Consider the following 22734-nt stretch of genomic DNA (forward strand, 5'->3'; position numbering starts at 1 on the left):
AAAAATACTCCCCTCCATTAGGCATTTCCTAGATCGGCCAACGCACATTACACCGTGCTACAGTCGTTTTGTACTTTTAAGATTACATACTAGACATTGTAGATCTGGTCGGTACAACACAAAATAATGTTTCAAATTTTCCATAGACTCCCTAAAATGCAACTTAGTACTTGCACCTCGATTTTTGAGCAATAAATACAGTTATTGGGGAATAGGGCAAATTTTTAAACATGGCTTTGTGTTGTACATGACCAGATCCACAATATTGCTTTGCAATCCTAAAAGTGCATGACAATTTTTAATTTTGTAGTACTGTGTTATTATTAATTTATATAAAGACATTTATACATATGTATGCATATTAATATACACGGAGCATAATTCAAAAGGTTTTTATAACCAGCGTTCGCGGTATCTGCATTGGCATCAAATTGGGAACGTATTGGGAAACCATTCAATCCACTTTTGGGAGAGACGTATGAACTTCGAAGGAAAGACTTCAAATTCCTAAGCGAGCAAGTATCTCATCATCCACCAATTTCAGCTTTTCATGCAGAATCTCCTCATTATATGTTTTATGGCTCCATAAATCCGAAAATAAGGTTCATGGGGAAAAGCATTGAAATTCAACCCAAAGGTGTTGTCACTGTTGAATTTCCCAGGTAAATATTTATATATCAAAAATACAATAAAGCCTTTATAATTAGCCTATATACATATATAAGTATAAGTATAAGTAAGTGTAGAACTAAAAAGATAAGTATAAGGAAAAGTACAGAAAAAGGCAGAAAATAAGATTTTAAAGCAAAAAGTATTTGTATTGTAGCAGCACAGCCCGGCAGATCGGCGAATTTCAAGTAATGTCGTTATTCACAAGAATGATAGAATACACGATTGCGAGTTCCGAATTCGCCGTGTCGTAAGGGCCCATGAAAAAACAAACAAAAGGAAGGAATTTGTGCTTTCACAATTTAACACGCGGCACTTCATTTTCATTACTTTGATTAGTATAAATCTCACAAATCACAATATTACCAAGCCATTCATTGAATTTTCACAAACATGTAATTGCTCCTACTTTTGTTTGGTTTGTTCGTTTGTTTTGTATTGCTGACGTCAGACATGTCAAAATCGCGAAAAATAAAGTAACGGTTTTTTAATTTCGCCACCTTAGATACTCAATTCGCCTTGGTTTACTCACACACGCCGTACAGTTCCATAAGTAAAAACACTACCAGCTAATTGTCAAAAGACTTGTTGTAAACAGTCATATTGTTGCAGAAAGTATCATTGTTTTGTAGTTATGAAGCCACTGATAGACTCTTGGAAATTCTAAGATCTAACTTAGATCAGTTTGAACAAAAACTTTCCAACGTCTAGGGTCGATTCTTATCCAGTCGAGTAGCATCTCCTAATCGAACCAGAAAATTGTCTTAGAAGAATCAAGATTAGACTGTAAATTAAGTTTAAATTCTACTGCCAGCGCGGAAGCACCATAATGACTGTTCACGAGTTGTTGATCGAAAATATCCAATTATGGTAAAACATCACACATTTGTTATCATATATGTTGACTAATATCCATGCATTTTCATAATTCTTTAATATCTTGCGCAGTCTCAATTGACATCACGCTTTTTAGATAATGGAAAGGTTAACTTATTTATTTATTTAATTTCGTCAAAAAACACAAAAGTGCTTACCATTTATTTACAAAATAACAAATAAAACGAGCCTAAACTAAAAACTAAAAATGAAGCATTCAACAAAGAAGATAATTGACTTTTAGTAATTGCACAATCTAACGATTTCGAATTCGAGATCTCATTAAATTCGCGAAGAGTCCGTCTAATAGGTGCATTTGTATTCGTTTTTAATATCTTGACATAAAAAAGGTAAGAGCTTTTTAGAGTTCTCGCCGGAATAAGAAAGTTAATGCGTTGCAAAAGACAAGGACAATCAATGTCACCTTGAATTGAATTAAACATAAAAGAAAGCGATAGAATCGACTTTCTGTACTCAAGCGACTTTAACCCTCTAGTGCATATAACCGCCTACAGGCGGGCAACACTTAAAAAAAAAAAAAAAAAAAAAAAAAAAAAAACACAAAGTGCTTTTTTGTTTGTCATGCAGCTTACACGATTCATATTCTTCAGTTTACCCTTGATCGTAAAAGCTGCATGTGCTCATATTACAAAAATTTTGCAAGTTGAATTAAAAGAAGTGATCAAATAACCGAAAAAAAGTATTTTTTTGAGAAGGTGTTTTTGTGAGACTTCCTAAGAAGTGCCCTATTGGAATATTGAGTTAAAAAAATATTTGGTAAGTAGATTGAGAAGTGTAGAGTGAGATAAAGTGCTCTCCAAGTTTTTTTTTTTATGTACATTGTGCCACTGTGTGCTTCACGCTGCAACCGTCTACAGGAGGCCGTATGCAGTGCGTTCAAAAAAAATGTTCAGTTATTTTGAACTTCAAGTTCACATATTATGCTGATTTATATTTTTTATCACTAGAAAAATGTCGCGGTGGGGACGCAAACGCAAATACGACTTGTCGAAGATGTCAGATGAGGAGTTCAACGACTTTATGGACTTTTGCGAAAACAGTGATGAGGAAATTGAAGGCGATGATTTCGATAGTGACAACGACGTGAATGACCCAGATTTTGTGGTCCCCAATCAAAATGATTCCTTTCTACAAGAAACAGCAAACAACATTTCTGTATCTGATCTTTCTCTTTCCCGTGGGATTTATTCGCTTGGAACTTTTCGAGCCAACCGTGTGAAAAACTGTAAACTATCTGCCGATGAACAGCTAGTGGTGAAAAAAGCTCCTCGTGGATATTTGGAGGATTTCGTTGCCACCGCATTTGGAGTAGATATTTCTACTGTTGTTTGGAAGGACAGCAAACCAGTTCGTTTAGCGTCAACGTATGCAGGTGTGAAGCCATTTAACTCGAATAATCCGAGCGACCGAAACACATTGTCCCGTCGCTATAACCGCAATAGAAAACAGTATGAATATGTAAGCTGTCCAAACATTGTCAAAGAATACAACCGGCACATGGGCGGAGTGGACTTGATGGACAGTCTAATTGGTCACTACAAAATTCGCATGAAGACTCGTAAATGGCCATCTCGTATATTTCACCATGTTATCGACTTGGCAATAGTGAATGCTTACGTTTTATACCATCGTATCAATCGTGAAAAACGTCAGCGTGTCGAGCTTCCACGATTTCGGGAAGAAATCGCCGAAACTCTCCTGCTCATATCGGAAACGAAAAAATTTGGTCGCCCCACTACTGCAGAAAAACAAGCCGAAGAAGTACCAAAGGGAAGCAAGTTACTGTACCTACCACCACCCAATATAAGGTATGATTGTCTCTATCATTGGCCAAATTTCTGCGATAAAAGTAGTAAACGTCAATGTCGTAACAAGCCATGTAAATCGGAGACTCAAGTTTATTGCGAAAAATGCAACATACCACTTTGCATGTCTGTCAAAAAATCATGTTTTAAGGAATTTCATGCTGAATAAAGGACATTTTTGAAGATATGGTGGGAAGTTTTTTCTAAGTAAATGTATATGTACATATATTCGTTCTTCTTAGACTTTGAACCAAACTTAACAATTTGTATACTATTTTATATATTACTTAAATTTTTATAAATAAACGTTTTTTGTTTACTTGTTTAAGTGGTATTGTATTTTTAGTAATTTTTTTTAAGCTACCTGCATAAGACCGTCCAGAGGCGGGGTGCTAATTTCCAGGGCCACAGAGCGAATTCGGGTCGTACAAATAAAAATAATATTATATTTATGTTTTATGGCCTCTAATTAGTACAGAATATAATTTTATTATAAAAAATCTTTTCTATGCACTAGAGAGTTAATCTATTTAATAACAAGGGGGAGCTATAGGAGAGAAATGGTACAGAAAAATTTAAAGATCTTAGGGCAAATTTGAGAAAGATTATATTCTTGCTATAGCAAATTAATGATAACGTCTCCAAATTAGTGAAGTATTTTCCAACCTTGATCAAACAAACGCGGTGAACAGTAATTTCATCGTGTAAGCGTCTGAGAAGTTCGCACTTTTACGTCTAACAAAGCCCAAGATCGAGTATGATTTTAAGAAAATATAATTGATATGACATGAAAAATAAAAATCAGTGTAAAAAAAGTTGTTGACATTAATCCATTCGACATAATTGCCACCGAAAGTTGGCAGCATCACTTCAGGTAGAAGTACAGTCTGTGTCAGAAAAAAAGAACCGCGATTATTCATGAAGTATAAAAGATATATATTTAAAATTTGTTTACATGAAAGTATGTACAAAACTACGAGTCGCAATAACTCAATAAGCCATGTAGTCTTCATCGTTGTCGAGTATAGTCTGGCATCTTCTTCATGCTTTGAACCAGCTTTTCTGCTCGTCGACAAGCAGGACTAGATTTTGCGAACTTGACGCACACTTACTTTAAATCATGGACTGGCCTTCCGGCAAGATGCATTTTCATAGTTCCCCACACATTCTCAATGGGGTTGGCGTCTGGGGACTGGGGAGGCCAGTCCAATACTGTGACTCCATTTCCTTATTTTGTTGTTTCTCAATGTGTTTTTTCTGAGAGCAGTGGTTTTGATGATGTCGGACGGTAGGATAAGTTCGCCTCCTTCAGTCGACGTTCGATTTTATTGATACTCACATATATTCCCTTTTTAGCAAGAACTGATTGTGCTTGGCGTAGTCACAAAGAAAGGTTCCGCTTAAAAAGTGGGACGATCCCTTTATCCTTCTTTTTTGTCATCACTCGCTTCAAGCCGCGCTCGGAAAAGTCATCAACATCACAACAGACTTTTTTGATTACTTCTGCAGTCGTAAGATTATTTCGGCTGTTTCGAATGCGTGCATAAAAATACCGCGACACTCATTTTTGTTTGGCTGCGTTTACGGGAAAGTTTCGAGCGACATTAACCTGAGTTAGCACTGGCGTCGTAGCCCTTGAGTGGGACTATTATGCAGCAAAAAGCAGAACGAAATTTATCTTGAAGTTAAAAGAAAACAACCGGATATTTTCTTCTGACACATACTGTATATAACAGTACATCATTACTTGCGGCAATTGTTTCTGATTTAACGGGATTGCAGGGAAGGAATGTTGCGCCTTTCGTTAATTAATACACTACCTGAATAAATGCTTCCACACACTCCTTCCAAATGTTTTTCTCGAGATACCTGGTCCCAACCTCTTGTGGCACGAAATTTTACCCCCCATTGAAATCAGTGATTTCAATTGCACACAAAAAATAAGATGACCGGATGAAATTAGTGACTTCTAAATCCTTCAAACCATAATCCCTAAAACGAGGTTGTCCTCAAACAGGATGGATGTATCTTAACTCGACGCTTTGCTTTATGTTTTATTGGAGCTTTTTTTTCGTGGGCGGTCCCAAGCCCACCAACCAATTGATTTGACCCTATCTATGGGGATTCAGACCTGGAAACTTAACTATCGACACAAAATCAACGATTCACAATACACAACATCGCCATGTAACAGCATAAAGCAATCGAGATAGAGACATACATATACATAAGCATATAGAATGCTCAGAATTGCGAGAGGACTCAATTTAGCCATGTCTCTTCGTCACTCAATAAAACTTGGTACACATATTACTGGGTAGTTTGGTATTGAAAATGAGTGAAATCGGTCAATAACGACGTCTATCTGCTATACGTTAATTTCCATAATATACGAGCTGATATGAGTTCATATGCTAACGCTTGCCAGAGCTGATTTAAATAAAACTCGAAAATTTATGAAAATCTCAATACGAAACTTTCAGGCTATTAATGGTAAAAATATCCAAAAATTCTTTTTAAAAAGTATTTTTTAATCCTAAAAATTAAAGCAAAAATTATAAAAATGTTATCGGTTCCTATTAAGTATTTGACTTTAAAAAACTTAATTTTTAACATCTTAAATGGACTATGAATAAGTTCGTGCGGTTTTTTTCGAAATTTGAAACTTTATTGACGTAAAATGGTTACAAATTTAATATTCAAAATATTGTCCATCGCTTACTACTACTTTTTCCCATCTTTCTGGCAATTCACGGATTCCCTTTGTGAAAAATTCGGTCGGTTTTGCCGCAATCCACGAATCGATCCATTTTTTGACTTCATCGTAATTACGGAAGTGCTGGTCAGCCAGGCCATGTTGCATCGATCGGAAGAGATAGTAATCGGATGGCGCAAGGTCTGGACTATACAGCGGGTGGGGTAGGACATCCCATTTGAGCGTTTCTAAGTATGTTTTGACCACTTGTGCAACATGTGGCCGAGCATTGTCATGTTGCAAAATAACTTTGTCGTGTCTATCGGCGTATTGCGGCCGTTTTTCTCGCAGTGCTCGGCTCAAACGCATCAATTGTCGTCGGTAGACATCCCCCGTAATCGTTTCATTCGGTTTCAGTAGCTCATAATACACAACACCCAGCTGGTCCCACCAGATACACAGCATAACCTTCAGGCCATGAATATTCTGCGCCGACGTCGATGTTGAAGCATGGCCAGGGTATCCATACGTTGCCCGACGTTTTGGATTGTCGTAATGGACCCACTTTTCATCGCCAGTCACAATTCGATGCAAAAAACCCTTTCTTTTGTGCCGTTGAAGCAGTTGTTCGCATGCCATAAAACGGCGTTCAACGTCTCTTGGCTTCAATTCATACGGCACCCAATGGCCTACCTTTCGGATCATTCCCATGGCTTTTAAACGTTTGGAAATGGTTGATTGATCAACTCCCAAAGTTTTTGCCACCTCTTCTTGCGTTTGAGCCGGATCTTGATCGAGCAATTCCTCCAATTCGGTATCCATGAACTTTGGCGGCGCACCCTCGCGTTCTTCGTCTTCCAAGCCAAAATCACCACTTTTAAAGCGTGCAAACCACTTCTGGCACGTTCGCTCAGATAGAGCATGCTCACCATAAACTTCCACCAAGATACGATGACTTTCGGCTGCTTTTTTCTTCATATTAAAATAATAAAGAAGAATTCCCCGCAAAAACACATTATTTGGCACGAAATTCGACATTTTCAAGTGTGGTAAAAATATTGTTGTTTACGCTTCAAATAAAAAACTTATACTGACGTTTGTGCCTTACGACAGTAGCTCTCCAATGAATGTTTGGAAATGTGGATCGATGGAATAATAATCAAGTTACGCCATCTGTTGTAAAACCGCACGAACTTATTCATAGTCCTATTATTTTTTCAGTTTAGTTTATTTTATATATATATTGTATTATACTCAAGCCTACAAATAAACCAATTTTCAGAAAAATTTAAGACCATGTCCAAAATACTTACGGTCAAGCGCGGTCAAATATAGCATGCCCTTTTTTTTCTTATTCTATTTTTCTCTTTCACATTTCTATATACACATACACGTGCATACATACATACATATATTGTTATAATTCTAGATGGAAAGAAGCTTACACATGGAGTAATGTTAATTGTTGTGTGCATAATGTAGTTGTGGGTAAACTTTGGATTGAACAGCATGGCACAATGGAAATAAGGAACCATTCGAACGGTTATCGCGCACATCTCGAATTCAAAGAAACCAATTCTTCCAAAGAAGCCAACCAGGTGTTTGGAGTTATAGAAAATGACCAGTAAGTATAAATAATTGTATACCTATTAATGTTTTATGTATCTTCATACAGATGTATGTATTTATTAATACACTTTGGCTTCTGAACACTGCGCCGAGCATTTATCTATGAAATTTTACGAATCTTCAGCCCTTAGCTGGAACACAGAAATTTGTTAGAGCGCAGTTATCGCGAGCGCGGGCATAATAGACCTTATGATCGAAGTGCTAACCTCTACCTACGTATAGATTAGATTCGGTTGCGGTGGTTACTACTCCCCATGATGAAGTTGAGGAGCTTACTTAGGCCTGGAGGCCCATTAGTTTGGGCTCAAACATCTAATATGGCGAACCCATTTCCTCTACTTCTAATAAACGAAGAAATATTGTGGATGGCTACGGATTCTAAGTCTGACAGCCAAGCAAAGAAGTAAGAGTTGAGGCAGCGGTGTTACGTTTCGACAAGAGCGGGACAGTGGCAGAGGAAGTGTTCAACGCGTCCCACGTCCCTCTTGTTCCTGCAGCTGTGACAGAAGTCATTAGAGGAAAATCCCATATGTTTCCTACGCGTTTCCATTAGGCAGGGCCCGGTGACGCTACTAACTACTGTACTGATGGAAGATCGGTGTTGATTGATGAAGGATTTAGTTCTGTGTTCATTCCTTCTAGGTCAGATCTGTTAAGTTACTCATAAGTGGCTCATCCACTGTTAGCCTGTGCGATATAGACCGACTTGATTCAGAGCTTGCTTGAGGATAAAAGGATGCCTAAAATACGGGGCATAGTTAGCTGATTTATATTCAGTTCTTCTCTTAGTCAGTTCTTCACGGTTGTGCTGCAACAGGCGAGCCCTTGACTCACCACGCAACTACTTTTATAACTCGGTTCGAAAGACCCTGCAGTAGTCAGATAGTCGAAAGCCTAGGTTCAGCTACAGTACTTCTGAACGGATATCACTGCCGATCCTATTGTTAAGTCTTGAGCCGTCAGTGAAGATACCACTGGTGCCCCGGGCTCTTGTCAAGATCAAGGTTCTTAACATTATCCCATTCACATCTTGGTGAGCTTCGTGTGGAAAAATTATTTATAAAAAACAGAACTGTGGAGCAGTGTTACTTGTGACCGTGTTACTTGTGACCGCTTTTCTTGACCTGTTTTCGATGTTTCGGTTCCAGTTGAGTTTATGGCCTACAATAACCTCTGGTTCGCTTTACATATCTGATTCCTACTATGAAACTTTCAGGCTTTACTAAGCAAAATCTCAGATTTAAATCTTTGGTGTAAAATCATTTTCAGTATGAAATCCGAGGAAAGGCCAAAGCCATTGAACGATGCCGGAAAGATTGATTACCGAATGCATATAATGGATTAATTATTCCAGCAATCTTCCTCTAACAATATGCCAGAATGTAATTTCATTTTCAAGGCGAATCTATTCAAGCTGATTGCACTTGAGCAGGAACAATGTTTGCATGTATTTTGTTTTTGTAAAAGTGATTCTTAAATCTCCATGAGAATGTAAACAAACATACAAAGCAATGACAATGAGAACACAGGATCTCTGCTCTAGTGCAATTATATTGAATGAATTCGAAACAAATTTAAAAAATTTAAAATTTTGCAACAAAAGGGATTGAATGGGGCAACACATTTTTATAGGTATCTATTTAATTACCGCGGTGGAAAGTATTTCAGAGAAATGTGTTCTAAACAATAATTTCGTTTCACTGAAATTTTTTTTATGTGCATATGTGGTTACGGGCCTAAATACATATATATGTATGTATGTCTATTTTTAAGTTTTTCTTATTTTTTATAAACAAACCACCAGACATTCCAGGACTATGAATCATCAGCAAAAAAAAAGAATATTTGAATAAAAATATGGATTGAAATTATTACAATATTTAACTTTTTTTGAAGTGTAAATTTCAAAGTTAAAATTTTTGTTTATGTATTGGATTCTTGTGTTTTTTAGGAAAACAATATTATATCGGTTATATGGAAAATGGAACGAACTTTTGAAATGTACATCCGAAGAAGACTACCAACGGTATATCCAGCATAAAGTTGATAAAGAAGCAAACACTTCCCATGACCATCATTCTCGAAAGATATTATCAAAGTTAAATAGCTTTAAAATGTCGTCATTTCTCAGCGTTAGCATGCAAGATGTAAGCTTTCGGAATTTCTTACATCATTACATTATTCTTTGAGTACATAATAATATAGCCACAATCACTCAAATTCCGGCACGCGATTATAAAGAAGCTTTCGGTCGGTTAACGCTTGCAACGATTTGTAAAGTACATAAAAAAGATATGATCAGATTATGTCATTTAGAGGACTGAATTAGTTTTTTGTACGGTAAAAGCTTACAAATATCGCACAGAATGCTTCAAATTATCATTGTGCATTGGGGTGGCTCCATCCAACATTCTTTTCAATCGAAATATAATATTTGTTGTATTTTTTGATCAAAAATAAGTTTTTTTGTCTAACATGCGACCTGCAAAAGAAGGCTTAAAAACGATGGTGGTACCATTCGGAGTACGTAGGTTCGAGTCTTCGCGCAAGAAACACCAAATTGAAGAAAACGTTTTTCTAATAGCGGTCGGCCCTTTACAGGCAATGGCAAACCCACGAGTGCATTTTTGCCATGCAAAAATTACTCATTAAAAACCAGCTGGCGTTCGGTGGCGGCATAAAATTGCAAATCCATCGATTTGTGGAAATATATCAAGACGCACACCACAAATAGGAGGAATTGCTCGGCCAAACAGAGAGAGTAAATTTTACTGAAACATTTAACTAAAATGTGTGTGGCCGGGACCGAACACAGCCTTCCTTACTTGATAAGTAGATTGCTATTTCTCGAATTGTTTTGAAATTTTCTGAGAACGGTCTTCATAAAATAGGTATCTAAAGGCGCAAAGAAAAGAATGACACGGCTGATATAAAGTGAAAAAATAGCTGAGTTAGTACAATGTTAAGTAGTTCATGAATTTACTATAATACCTATATCACATGGCGTTTAAGGTAAGAAAAATTGATGGCTCTCGAGCAGTTGGTATAAAGTAGATCGGGGGCATCGATTTGTATGTCAGTATAATACACAATTTACAACAATTAGTTATTCTGCTTTTAGGTAGGTAGGTGAAATCGTTGAAGTGCCAGTTTGGCACGCCTCAAGTAGCACCAAAGCGCCGTTTTGATACCATTATGAGACCTCCAACATGCAGATATCTACAACCAGCCAGAGTTGTTCATATAATGGAGAAGATTGATGGGATTTAGGTTGGAGCACTGCTCCAGACTGTAGAAGAAAGGAGCACCCAGTGACCTTAATCATCTAGCTGGCAAAGCCGGACACTTACAGAGAAAGTGCCCAACAGTCTCCTTCTGTGAAAGGTCCCCACAGCTTCTGCAATGGGGGTTAAATGGTAACCCTAGCTTTTCCGCGAGTGGGCCGATCGCTCAATGACTGGTAAACACAACTACGAGCTTCGAAATTGAATGGCAGGGAGTCCCCAGAATTTTCTGAGTCCTGTGTCTATTGTACTGGGGCCAAAGGTTTTTCGAAAGAGCACATGAAGAAAGGAAGCTTTATCGATTCTGCGTTTTCCTGAGAAATAAATAAATAACAGTGAGAGGGATGCCGATGGCCGGGTAGGAGGTTTCTGAGACCAATTCAGTCCCATTCCTGGCAAGCTTATCAGCAATTTCATTTCTCTCTATGTTCCTATGCCTTGGAACCCAGATCAGAGAAATGTTACCTGCACACCCAAAAGATTTGATCTCCTATTTTGCTTTTACTTTTCTTTTTGTCGATCGATACCGGCTTTGAATTGAGAGAATCTATCCGCGAGATAATCAGCTATATTTTGACATGTTATAAATGTCAAAAGGTAAATATGGGACCAGTAAAAAGAGTAGTCTTAGATAGAAATGTCGTTAAACAAATTAAACAAATCCTTACAATTAAAATGGGTGAAATAAATTATTGTTTCAATGATAGAAAAAAATTTGCAAAATCAAAGCAAATTGACCAAACAGTGCGGCTGAGATGAGATTGTGAATCTATAATGTTACGAGTGTTACTCAAAGGATAAATTTAAAAGTATTACTCAAAAATTTAAAATTTACTCCTATTAAATTTAAAATTTACTAATTTTACATTTTCCTTTTCACTCAGGATCAAATCGATACAACTCTGCTGGAGAGTTTAAATCTTAACAATGACTTGAGCCAAATACCTGCCGAAACGAAATCAGCAATATTGTGGAACGCTAACGTACGGCCTGAAAATAGTACAAAGGTAAATAAGTTGTATAACAGAGTGACTTTTTTTTTCATATTATATTGTGACGATTACTATTATGCAATACTGAAAAAACCCATATTAATCCCAACTTCACAAAAAAAAAACAAAAACAACAAAATAATTAGAGCATTGTAAATTGTGATACGACTTGCCAGAACTGGTTAAAACCATTGGCTCAATGTAGATGTATGTAGTTAGGTTAGGCTCGATGATTGCCACCGAGAATAAAAGTGCTCACTTTGATCTGGCATCCTGAATTCGTCCATTATGGTAGAGATATGGTTCCGACCCCACACACAAAATTTTGTGGTATCACGTCGTTAAAAAAACGGTATGCATATGTACACAATTGGGAATTCTACGGTGCCATCGTACAGCGGGACCAGCGGTGCCCCGGAGTAAGGGGCTTGATGAAAGTATTATGGTCATACTCGTAGTGGGTACCGAACTTTGTTTGCCCCGATAGGTGGCGTCGGAGCCGAACGAACCATTGATTAATTTGGCACGTGACTCCCTCAGCATCTTTACATACCTACAATAAAGGGCATGGAATGCAACATAATTTAAAATGTGTTTCATTTTAATAAAAATTTTGGGCGGCACCAATTTCGCCGGGTCTGATAGTAACAAAATAACTACTTTCAATTTAATGAATTCTCATATCACCCTGTAGCCGGAAACACCCTGTTAAAAAATTGAAAACGAAGATATCTACTCTTCGAATATTTTTGAATCTTTGATTGCAAAAACAGAACTAACATACATACATTTTATTGGTTTAATCTTGTCCTCGTGAGAGTAAAGGCTGACATCACTGCCATCCAAGAGATGCGATGGACGGGGCAAGGTAAGAAAAACCTAGGACCTTGCGACGTCTACTACAGCTGCCATGTAAAGGAGCGCAAATTCGGTGTCGGATTTGTTGTGGGAGAGAGACTTCGTCGCCAAGTACTGTCGTTCACTCCGGTGGACGAGCGTCTCGCAATAATCCGCATCAAAGCGCGATTTTTCAACATCTCGCTAATTTGCGCCCACGCCCCGACGGAAGAGAAGGACGATGGGACCAAGGATTCTTTCTATGAGCGCTTGGAACGTTCCTATGAGCGCTGCCCCCGCCACGACATAAAAATCGTGCTTGGCGACTTCAACGCCAGGGTGGGCAAGGAGGGAATTTTTGGTCCCACAGTCGGAAAATTCAGCCTGCACAACGAAACATCCGGTAACGGACAGAGGCTGATCGACTTCGCCGGGGCCCGAAACATGGTAGTCTGCAGCACCAGATTCCAGCATAAAAAGATACACCAAGCTACCTGGCTGTCCCCTGATCGAAAAACGCGAAACCAGATCGATCATGTTGTGATAGATGGAAGACACGCTTCTAGTGTATTAGATGTACGTACGATCCGAGGACCCAACATCGACTCGGATCATTACCTTGTTGCAGCCAAATTGCGCACACGCCTCTGTGCAGCAAAAAACGTACATCTACCTACGCAAAGAATGTTCGACATCGAAAAGCTGCAATCACAACAGACAGCCAGAAGATTCGCCACTCGACTCTCACTCCTGCTCTCGGAGAGCACTGCCCAGCACACCGGCATGCGCGAGCAATGGAGCAACATTTCTCGTTCCCTACGTACCGCCGCCGAAGAAGAAATCGGATTCCGGCGAGCCCGAAAAAACAATTGGTACGACGAGGAATGTCATGCTGCCGCCGAAAGAAAAGATGCCGCCTATAGAGCCACGCTGCGATCGGGCGCAACGCGAGCCATGTGGGATCGCTACAGAGAGCTGAAAAAGGAAGAGAGACGTATTATCCGACAAAAGAAACGTGAGGCCGAAATACGTGAGTGCGAGGAGCTTGAGATGCTGGCCAATAGGAACAACGCCCGAAAATTCTACCAGAAAGTTCGGCGGCTTACAGAAGGTTTTAAGACCGGGGCGTTTTCCTGTAAGAACAAAGACGGTGATCTGGTGACTGACGTACAGAGCAATCTTAAATTATGGAGGGAACACTTCTCGAACCTGTTAAACAGTGACAGCTGCGCATGTCATAGAGAAAGTGAAGATCCCGATACCCCAATCGTTGACGACGGAATTATCGTTCCGTTACCCGACCATGACGAGGTGAGAATAGCAATATCACGGCTAAAGAACAACAAAGCCGCGGGCGCCGACGGACTGCCGGCTGAGCTATTCAAATATGGCGGCGAGGAGCTGGTAAGGTGCATGCATCAGCTCCTATGCAAAATATGGTCGGATGAAAGCATGCCTGCCGATTGGAATTTAAGTGTGCTCTGCCCAATCCATAAGAAGGGCGATCCTGCAATTTGTGCCAATTACCGCGGGATTAGTCTTCTAAATATCGCCTATAAGGTTCTAGCGAGCGTATTGTGTGAAAGGCTGAAGCCCACCATCAACCAACTGATTGGACCTTATCAGTGTGGCTTCAGACCTGGAAAGTCTACCATCGACCAAATATTCACAATACGCCAAATCTTGGAAAAGACCCATGAAAGGAGAATCGACACACACCATCTTTTCGTCGACTTCAAAGCTGCATTCGACAGTACGGAAAGGAGTTACCTGTATGCCGCTATGTCTGAATTTGGTATCCCCGCAAAACTAATACGGCTATGTAAGATGACGTTGCTCAACACCAGCAGCGCCGTCAGAATTGGGATGGACCTCTCCGAGCCGTTTGATACCAAACGAGGTTTCAGACAGGGTGACTCGCTGTCGTGTGACTTCTTTAACCTGATGTTGGAGAGCATCGTACGAGCCGCAGAACTTAATCGCTCAGGCACAATATTTTATAAGAGCGTACAATTGTTGGCGTATGCCGATGATATTGATATCATCGGCCTTAACAACCGCGCTGTTAGTTCTGCCTTCTCCAAACTGGATAAAGAGGCAAAGCGAATGGGTTTGGTGGTGAACGAGGACAAAACGAAGTACCTCCTGTCTTCAAACAAACAGTCGGCGCATTCGCGTATCGGCACTCACGTCACTGTAGACAGTTATAATTTCGAGGTTGTAAAATACTTCGTTTATTTAGGAACCAGCATTAACACCGATAACAATGTCAGCCTTGAAATCCAACGTAGAATCTCTCTTGCCAACAAGTGCTACTTTGGACTAAGTAGGCAACTGAGCAGTAAAGTCCTCTCTCGACGAACAAAACTAACACTCTACAAGACTCTATTCATGCCCGTCCTAACGTATGGCGCAGAAGCGTGGACGATGACAACATCCGATGAAGCGACGCTTGGAGTGTTCGAGAGAAAGATTCTGCGTAAGATTTTTGGACCTTTGCACGTTGGCAACGGCGAATATCGCAGGCGATGGAACGATGAGCTGTATGAGCTTTACGGCGACATAGACATAGCGCAGCGAATAAAGATCCAGCGGCTTCGTTGGCTGGGTCATGTCGTCCGAATGGATACAAACGCTCCGGCTTTGAAAGTATTCGATGCGGTACCAGCTGGTGGTAGCAGAGGAAGAGGAAGGCCTCCTCTGCGTTGGAAAGATCAGGTGGAGAAGGACTTGGCTTCACTTGGTGTGTCCAACTGGCGCCGGTTAGCACGAGAAAGAAACGACTGGCGCGCTTTGTTAAGCTCGGCCAAAATCGCGTAAGCGGTTATCGCGCCAATTAAGAAGAAGAAGAAGAATCTGGCTGCTACGGAGAAACATTTCTGCAGCGGATTTATTTGAATTTTTCAATACGAAATTCTTATATAGATATGTATGTACATAAGTAACTAATTTCAAATGTCTAACAAAATTAATTTTAATGAGATTTACTTCTGTGTCTGTTAGCAAAGCAAAATTTATTATACTCGTATACATTATTTAAATATTGTTAACATGCGATCCTCTGTTGGCATTGATACTAAATCATATATTTTTACGTTAGTATTATCATTTCACAGATTTCGCAATGCAACTTAATGTCATAGATCCAAAAGTTAGCCTCAATACTTTGTGTCCCACCGATTCAAGGTTGCGTCCAGATATAAGATGTCTTGAAGAAGGTGATGTAGCTGGTGCATCTGCACAAAAAAATCGATTAGAAGAAAAACAACGTGATACTAAACGATTGCGAAAAGGAAAACATGAAAAAGAACTTTGGAAACCACGGTAACGCTATTGCTCTAGATCCTATTGCACTGTTATTTCTTATTATATTTTAGGGTCAATTTTATTCCTAGTAGCTTAGTCATAAATCTGATATTCCTGGAGATGTCACTCAATCCAATTTTCGTGCTTTAGCCATATTTGTTCTTTTTTGAATTTTTATTTCAATAAACAACATGAAAGCAAGATAAAATAATTAACCCAGCAGGTTATTATGTATATCAATGATAAATTTTACATACATATGTCTTTTTTAAGCTCCTCCAATCGAGTGAAAATCTGAGCTTCATAAATACTTTAGTAAGCCGCGTGCTATTTTATTCATTTTGGTTTGACATTTCATAATAAAAAGGCTTACAGGTCTGCTAGAATTAATACGTTTCGCCCTTTGCGACGAAGCTGGGAAGTTTCTTTTAAACGTTAGACATCGAAAGCTACCATCTGATTTAACCGCAATTTGTAAAATTATAATTATGAAATATGATAAATAATAGAAAATATGATTGATTGATTGAAAATATTAAATATAAGAGATGTTTGATAATAAAAGTATTATCATTTATTTTTTGTTTGGTGGTCTTCTTGTAGTAATGTAATATTTAACTAATATTATTTTTATTCAGAAGATACAAAATTTCTTGCACTCTATTAACCTTGCATACCGGCACCACCAAGTACTCGTATAAAAAAAATCATAGCATTGAAGTGAATAAATTTAATTATTTAAAACCTGTTTTTTGACTTTGAGCTCTGGTTTCAAAATCTTTTTTTTCTTACAGATGGTTCAAGTTTGGAACGAATCCTCTGACCCAACATGAAGATTGGATGTTTACAGGCGCATATTGGGATCGAAACTATGATTTCACGTCAGAAATTTTTTAACAAACTATAAAATACTGTTGTATTTTCAAAACAAAATGTTAATAAATATTGTATTTTGGAAGCAATATAAATATTAGAATGCAAAACATCTTCGAAATTTTCATAAATTTTGTAAAGGCTGATCAATTTAAAGGTATCGGAATTTAAAATGAAATAAAACAACGAAAATTCAAATTGGTTGGGCAATCTTTATTGTTTTTATGTACAACCATTCATGAAATTTATTTTTTTTAAATAATCTCTTTCAAATGTTGGTCGCAATTACGCCGTAATTCAGCCATCCGCAAACACCAATTTTGACGACTCTCTGGAGGACTTCGGTCGATGTCTCGTGAATAACTTTAGTAATGTTGGCTTCCAATGCCTCAATCGAAGCTGGCTTAACTACAAAGCACTTAGATTTTACATATATATATATATATATATATATATATATAATTGGAGCATACACTCCTTTTGGATGTTTGGCCGAGCTCCTCATCTTATTTGTGGCTTGAGTCTTGATGTTGTTTCCCAAATGGAGGGACCAACAGTTTTAGGCCGACTCCGAACGGCAGATATTTTTGTATGAGAAGCTTTTTCATTGCAGAAATACACTTGGATGTTTGCCATTGCCTGCCGAGGGGCGACCGCTATTAGAAAAAGCTTTTTCTTCATTTCGGTGTTTCATTGAGATTCGAACCTACGTTCTCTCTGAATCCGAATGGTAGTCGCGCACCAACCATTCGGTTATGACGGCGTACATACTGCAAAGAGTTGTCCTGGGATGGGTCTAAATATAAACCCGTCCAAAACAGCCATCATTCCTTTCACTAGGAAAAGAGTTTTACCAGTTTTACCAAGGCACCAAAGGCTCTCATGATCCGGCAGCTGTAGCCCAAGAATCTTGAGATGGATTTACATCCTGATAATAAGACCAATGACAACATATGTAGCGGTCTGGGCGACACTCAGGCGGCACTAAAGGCTTTACCGTCCTGTGAGATTAAGTCTTCACTGGTCCTTAAATATATCAAGAAACTGAATCTGTTAGGAACGCTCAATCGTATCCGACTAAATTGGGTCCGAGGACAGAGAGGTATAACTGGGAAAGAAATCGCGGTCGCATTGGCCTCGCCATTATTACGACCCGAGCCCTTCCTTGCTATGTGGTAACACATCATCAAGGAGAAGCTTAGGAGTCAAGAGCTAAGGCTAAGTGAGGTTTGCCGACACCAAACTATGGGGCTATGCCAGGCGAAATCCTTACTGGAAGGGTTTAAAAGACTTACAACGCTCTCCAAGGATAAATTGAGAATGCTTACGGGCACTGAAGACTGCGAAGTCATCTGCACATAATCGGGATATGGTCTACTGGCTATTGCCGTTTCTGCGACCAATCCCAGGAGACCTAAATAGACCTTCTCCTTGAATGTAGCCCTATAGCGCATGTTGAAACATCTTGGCCAACTGCAGCCGGAAGAAAGGTACATACGCTCAGTTCAACACAGCCCTTCCTAAATTTCGTATGGTAACCGGGTCTGGATGAGTAGACACAAAAGACTGAGTGAAAATCTGCTTTTCGTTCATATAAACGAAGCAAAATTAGTCAAATTCGTCAGCGTAATGTTATCTAACTCCAAATTATCAATGATTTAAAAATTAGATTATAAACCTAGAAGAACCTTTTACGAATTTTCAATGCTGAATTCCCAACCTTTTCTTTGCAGTATTATTAAGAACTTCAAATTAAAATTGTCTTAATTACAATACATTTATTTCAAAATAAAAGCTAGCATATTTTCTTAATTAGTAAGGAACATCTGTCCTCTTTCATCACATTATCTTTGAGTAGAATTATTCATAGTCAAATTGGAAAATGAGTTAATTAAAATGTGCTCTTTCAAAGGTTTTAGAAAATATGATCTAGAAAACTTATTGATTTAGTATTGGAGCGGAGTTTGTACTGTTCGGAAAACGCGCCAAATAGCGTTGTAGCCGTAAGAATTTAATAGAGATTAAACGTTTGTCAAACCACCAGCCATTTATTTCATTATGTATTAAACCAGCATCAACCACACTGCCACATCGAACATAAACGCAGCAACTCTGCTTATCAATCTGGATGTCTTGAATGCAACAACGAGATCCCACTTTTTCTATTAGAGCTGCTTCTATAATTTGCTTTAAATTTGGGATGTTTGCTTCCGAGCAATCAAACATGTGACGAATTTTTAAGCATGACGTAGGTGGATTTACGATTTTATTAGCGTAATCAAACGCTGGGCTTTGCCATTTTTTAAGTAAACCATTTGCTCGTGAATTAAAATTTGCATTACCTAGCCATTTCATAGTTCGGTATTCTTCTCCATCGCAAATTCTTACTCCAAATTGTATTCGGCTATCGTTTGCCTCCAAGAGCTTCAGCGCTTTTTCCCAAAATTTTAAGTGAGCACTACGCTTATTTAAAGGTATTAGTTTATCTCGCAGATGAGTTATGATAATCTCACGATCTTCTGGAATCTCACTAAGCGATGCTCTATAAATAAGTTCATTTACAATATCTGTCGTAAACTGTTCAACAATATTAAAACGATTCATTCGCCAGGCCTTTATGTAACGATATATAGTGAAACTTAGCCATGTTAATACGGCAATTATAGCACCTATGCCAATAATCAAAAAGAAACTTTGAATTTTTGTGTAAAAAATGCAAAATAACGGGTTTTTTATCGACAAGGCGTAGTTGACATCTTCTCCCTGAATGGCTTCAATTTTCCACTGAGGGTTTTGCTTTATAAGCAGTTTGACAAAAAGTAAATTTCTTCTCCATATATGCATCTTATGATGGTATCCAATTGCCTCCATATATTTTATGAACTCTGTTTCACCAATTACGACCTTTTTGTTGCTGCAGCGGTACTTTTTAGAACGAAGTTGAAGCATTTTCCCCATTTCCTTTGTTAAATTAATAGCTGTATCTACATGCACTGCGGGGACGCAATCTCCTTTACCGAATTCATCATTACATTTCGGAATTTGACTTGCCGCTTCAATTTGCAAATTATTTGGACTTTGAAATATGTAAACAAAAGCCAGACAAATAAAGAAAATTACGAATGTTCCAACTAACAGATATGGTTTAAAGCTTTGGTTTAGTCGAGACTGATTACTGATATAAGATATAAAATCATACATCGTTCGCCTTGATTTACTTAGGTATTTGTTTGTTTTCTTGGGCAATGATAAAATGGATTGTAATTGATTTTCACAGACTTTCTGCTTTCGAAAAGTTTTGTCGCGAAAACTTAATAATCTGTTTACAACACCTAAATGTGACTGTTGCTCTGTGCACGTAGAAAGAGAAATATTCATTTCTGGTGAACTATTAATCGTGTAATCACTGACGGGAAAATTTTGATCCATGCGTTGGCCTCCACTCACGGACACTGGTGAATACTTTTTAAAAGTTTGATAACATTTTGGTTCAGTATAATATGCAGTCGGAGAATGTATTGTATAGCGATTAGCGGATGTAGCTTGATCAGTTGAAGATATATTTCCATAATCATCATGCAGTCTATTTCGCTTAGTCGGAGCAAAATTTGTATAGGACTGTGTGACAAATTGATTATTTGTTGGCTTGACAATCGGTTTGGACGTTTTGTACAGCCTATTTATTAATAAACCACGTGTTGTCTCTGTAATGGGTATTTTAGGATATCCTAGAGCTGTGAGCTGTTCCCGTAGCTCGGCATCACTAAGCTTTTCAAATCTTTTATTCATTCTTTCTGGTGATCCTTTTTACTCTAATATCGAATAAACAAAATATGCCAACGCTCAAAAGAGCTTTTCCACGAAGTGTTGTACGTATAAGTTCTCAGGATATGGATTTGAACTCAAATTGAATCCACACGCAGTTAAAATAATTGGATGTTGTTCAACATCAAAAGTTCCTATTAATTATTTGCTTTATTCAACAGCCAAACGCCAAAAACTATCGATAAACTTTTTATTAAAGGGCCCATACACCACAAGAGCATTCTGCTGCTATCAAGTACAGTGATGGTAAATGTAGGGAAAATTCCTTACATGTAGGGATTTTTGTCGAAAAATGTGGGTGTAGGGAAAAGGACAGATTTTTTTAAATTCTGTAAATGTAGGGAATTTCCAAGAAGGACAGAAAACATTTTAAAAAAGCGGGGTAAAATTAAAAAGTTCATTTAAAATAAAAATCTGCAGTAATATTTCATGCCAGACATATTTTCCTTATGGCTGCATACTTTTAAAAGCGTTAATACGGCAACATTGCCTTTTTTACTTCGTTAACGCTAGCACGATTTTTTCTTTGCGCGAAAATTGTTAGTTGTCCCACGTTTTCTGGTGCTTTTCACTTTTGAAGTAAGTTTACAATTATTTTAGTTTTAGCTTTTTTTATATTTAAAATGCCTATATTTTACAGAAATGAGCTCTTCGACTGACTCTTCGGAGGAACACCAGGAAAAACAATGCAAGTATCGTGAACAAAAGTTCAATAATAAGTGGCTTGACGACGAAATTTTAGTGGCTAGTTTGAAGCTGTGGCTAACGATCCATTCAAATGCAAATGCACTGCGTGCGACAAAGTTTTGAGCTGTGGCAAGTCTGATTTACAGAAGCACGCCGAAACAAAAATGCACCAAAAAATATTAAGGCAATTAAAAAGACATCTGAAATAAACAGCTTTTTTTAGAAAAAGCGAGTAAACCAAATGGCTCCAGAAATTTCGAAATAAGACTTAGAGTGTTCTTCGCTGAGCATAATGTTGCGCTGCAAGTGGTGGACCATTTAATCCCACTCTTAAAAGAAATCGCGCCCGATTCTGAAATAATAAAAAAATCTAAGCTTGGAAGAAAGAAGTACACAAGCATAATAAAAAATGAATTGGCAAAAGAAAAATACAATTTAGTTAAAAAATTAAAAGTAAACAAATTTTCCATAATGATCGAAGAGAGCACAGACATCGCACTCAATAAGCGTATGTGTCTCATGGTGAGATTTTTCGACGAGGAAAGCGAGCGGCTTGTGGTTAAGCTGATGGATCTAATTCCAATAAGAACTGATTGCACTGCAGAAGCTCTGTACGGAATTTTTAAAAATCTTAAGCAAACAATTCAATTTTGACGTTGCAATTGCCTCATTATAGTGTAAACACAGGAGAAAAAAATGTAGTGAATTTCGTAGGGAAAATTTGTTGTAAGCGTAGGGAAAAGTAGGGAATTTTTTTGGGCTGTGTAGGGATTTTTCAAAAAACCATTTACCATCACTGATCAAGTAATGGATCCAGCCGATTGAACGTGTACATGTTTGAGGCATGATAGTACCAGCTTCTAGTGTTATATAACAATTTTAACAAAAATTAACAGTTCCAAATACACATATTTGATTTATAAATATCTTTTACAAGAAACCATTGTGTTATTATGAAAATTTTACAACAGCCACGAGCACACTTATGCCGTGTATGGACTCCTTTAGTTCCAGAGTTCTATAATTTTGGTATCGATTAACTTACATCTATACTTTCCAAACATTATCTGTAAACCTACGACGGCACACTCATGCATTTGCTGTCCAGCGCATATATGTTTGCGTGTCAGGTGCATGACGTTTGCCGGCGAAAATAAAGTAAAATTTTTAATTTTCATCATGCAAAAGCCGACAACAATTATGTGTGACACGAAAGAAGTAGGTGTGTCACCCGA

At 38.1% G+C, this 22734-nt stretch overlaps 2 protein-coding genes across 3 annotated transcripts in view; one reads left to right on the forward strand and one right to left on the reverse strand.

Annotated features, from left to right (window-relative positions):
• LOC128866269 (oxysterol-binding protein-related protein 2) overlaps nt 1–17133 on the forward strand; it is a 32700-nt gene extending 15567 nt beyond the window's left edge. For both annotated transcript variants that reach the window (XM_054106860.1, XM_054106859.1), the window contains exons 4-9: nt 404–662; nt 7496–7690; nt 9647–9842; nt 11864–11986; nt 15909–16132; nt 16909–17133. In XM_054106860.1, coding sequence (XP_053962835.1) covers nt 404–662; nt 7496–7690; nt 9647–9842; nt 11864–11986; nt 15909–16132; nt 16909–17011 — 1100 coding nt within the window. In that variant the 3' untranslated portion in view covers nt 17012–17133. The remainder of the gene's footprint in view (nt 1–403; nt 663–7495; nt 7691–9646; nt 9843–11863; nt 11987–15908; nt 16133–16908) is intronic.
• A 1606-nt stretch (nt 17134–18739) lies between these two features.
• On the reverse strand, nt 18740–21020 carry LOC128868925 (inner nuclear membrane protein Man1). The gene has a single exon (XM_054111542.1). The coding sequence runs from the start codon at nt 20774–20776 to the stop codon at nt 18926–18928; it is 1851 nt and encodes a 616-aa protein (XP_053967517.1). The 5' UTR covers nt 20777–21020; the 3' UTR covers nt 18740–18925.
• Nucleotides 21021–22734: the final 1714 nt, after the last annotated feature.

This window comes from Anastrepha ludens, chromosome 6 (assembly GCF_028408465.1).
Source record: "Anastrepha ludens isolate Willacy chromosome 6, idAnaLude1.1, whole genome shotgun sequence".
Classification (NCBI taxonomy): Eukaryota; Metazoa; Arthropoda; class Insecta; order Diptera; family Tephritidae; genus Anastrepha; species Anastrepha ludens.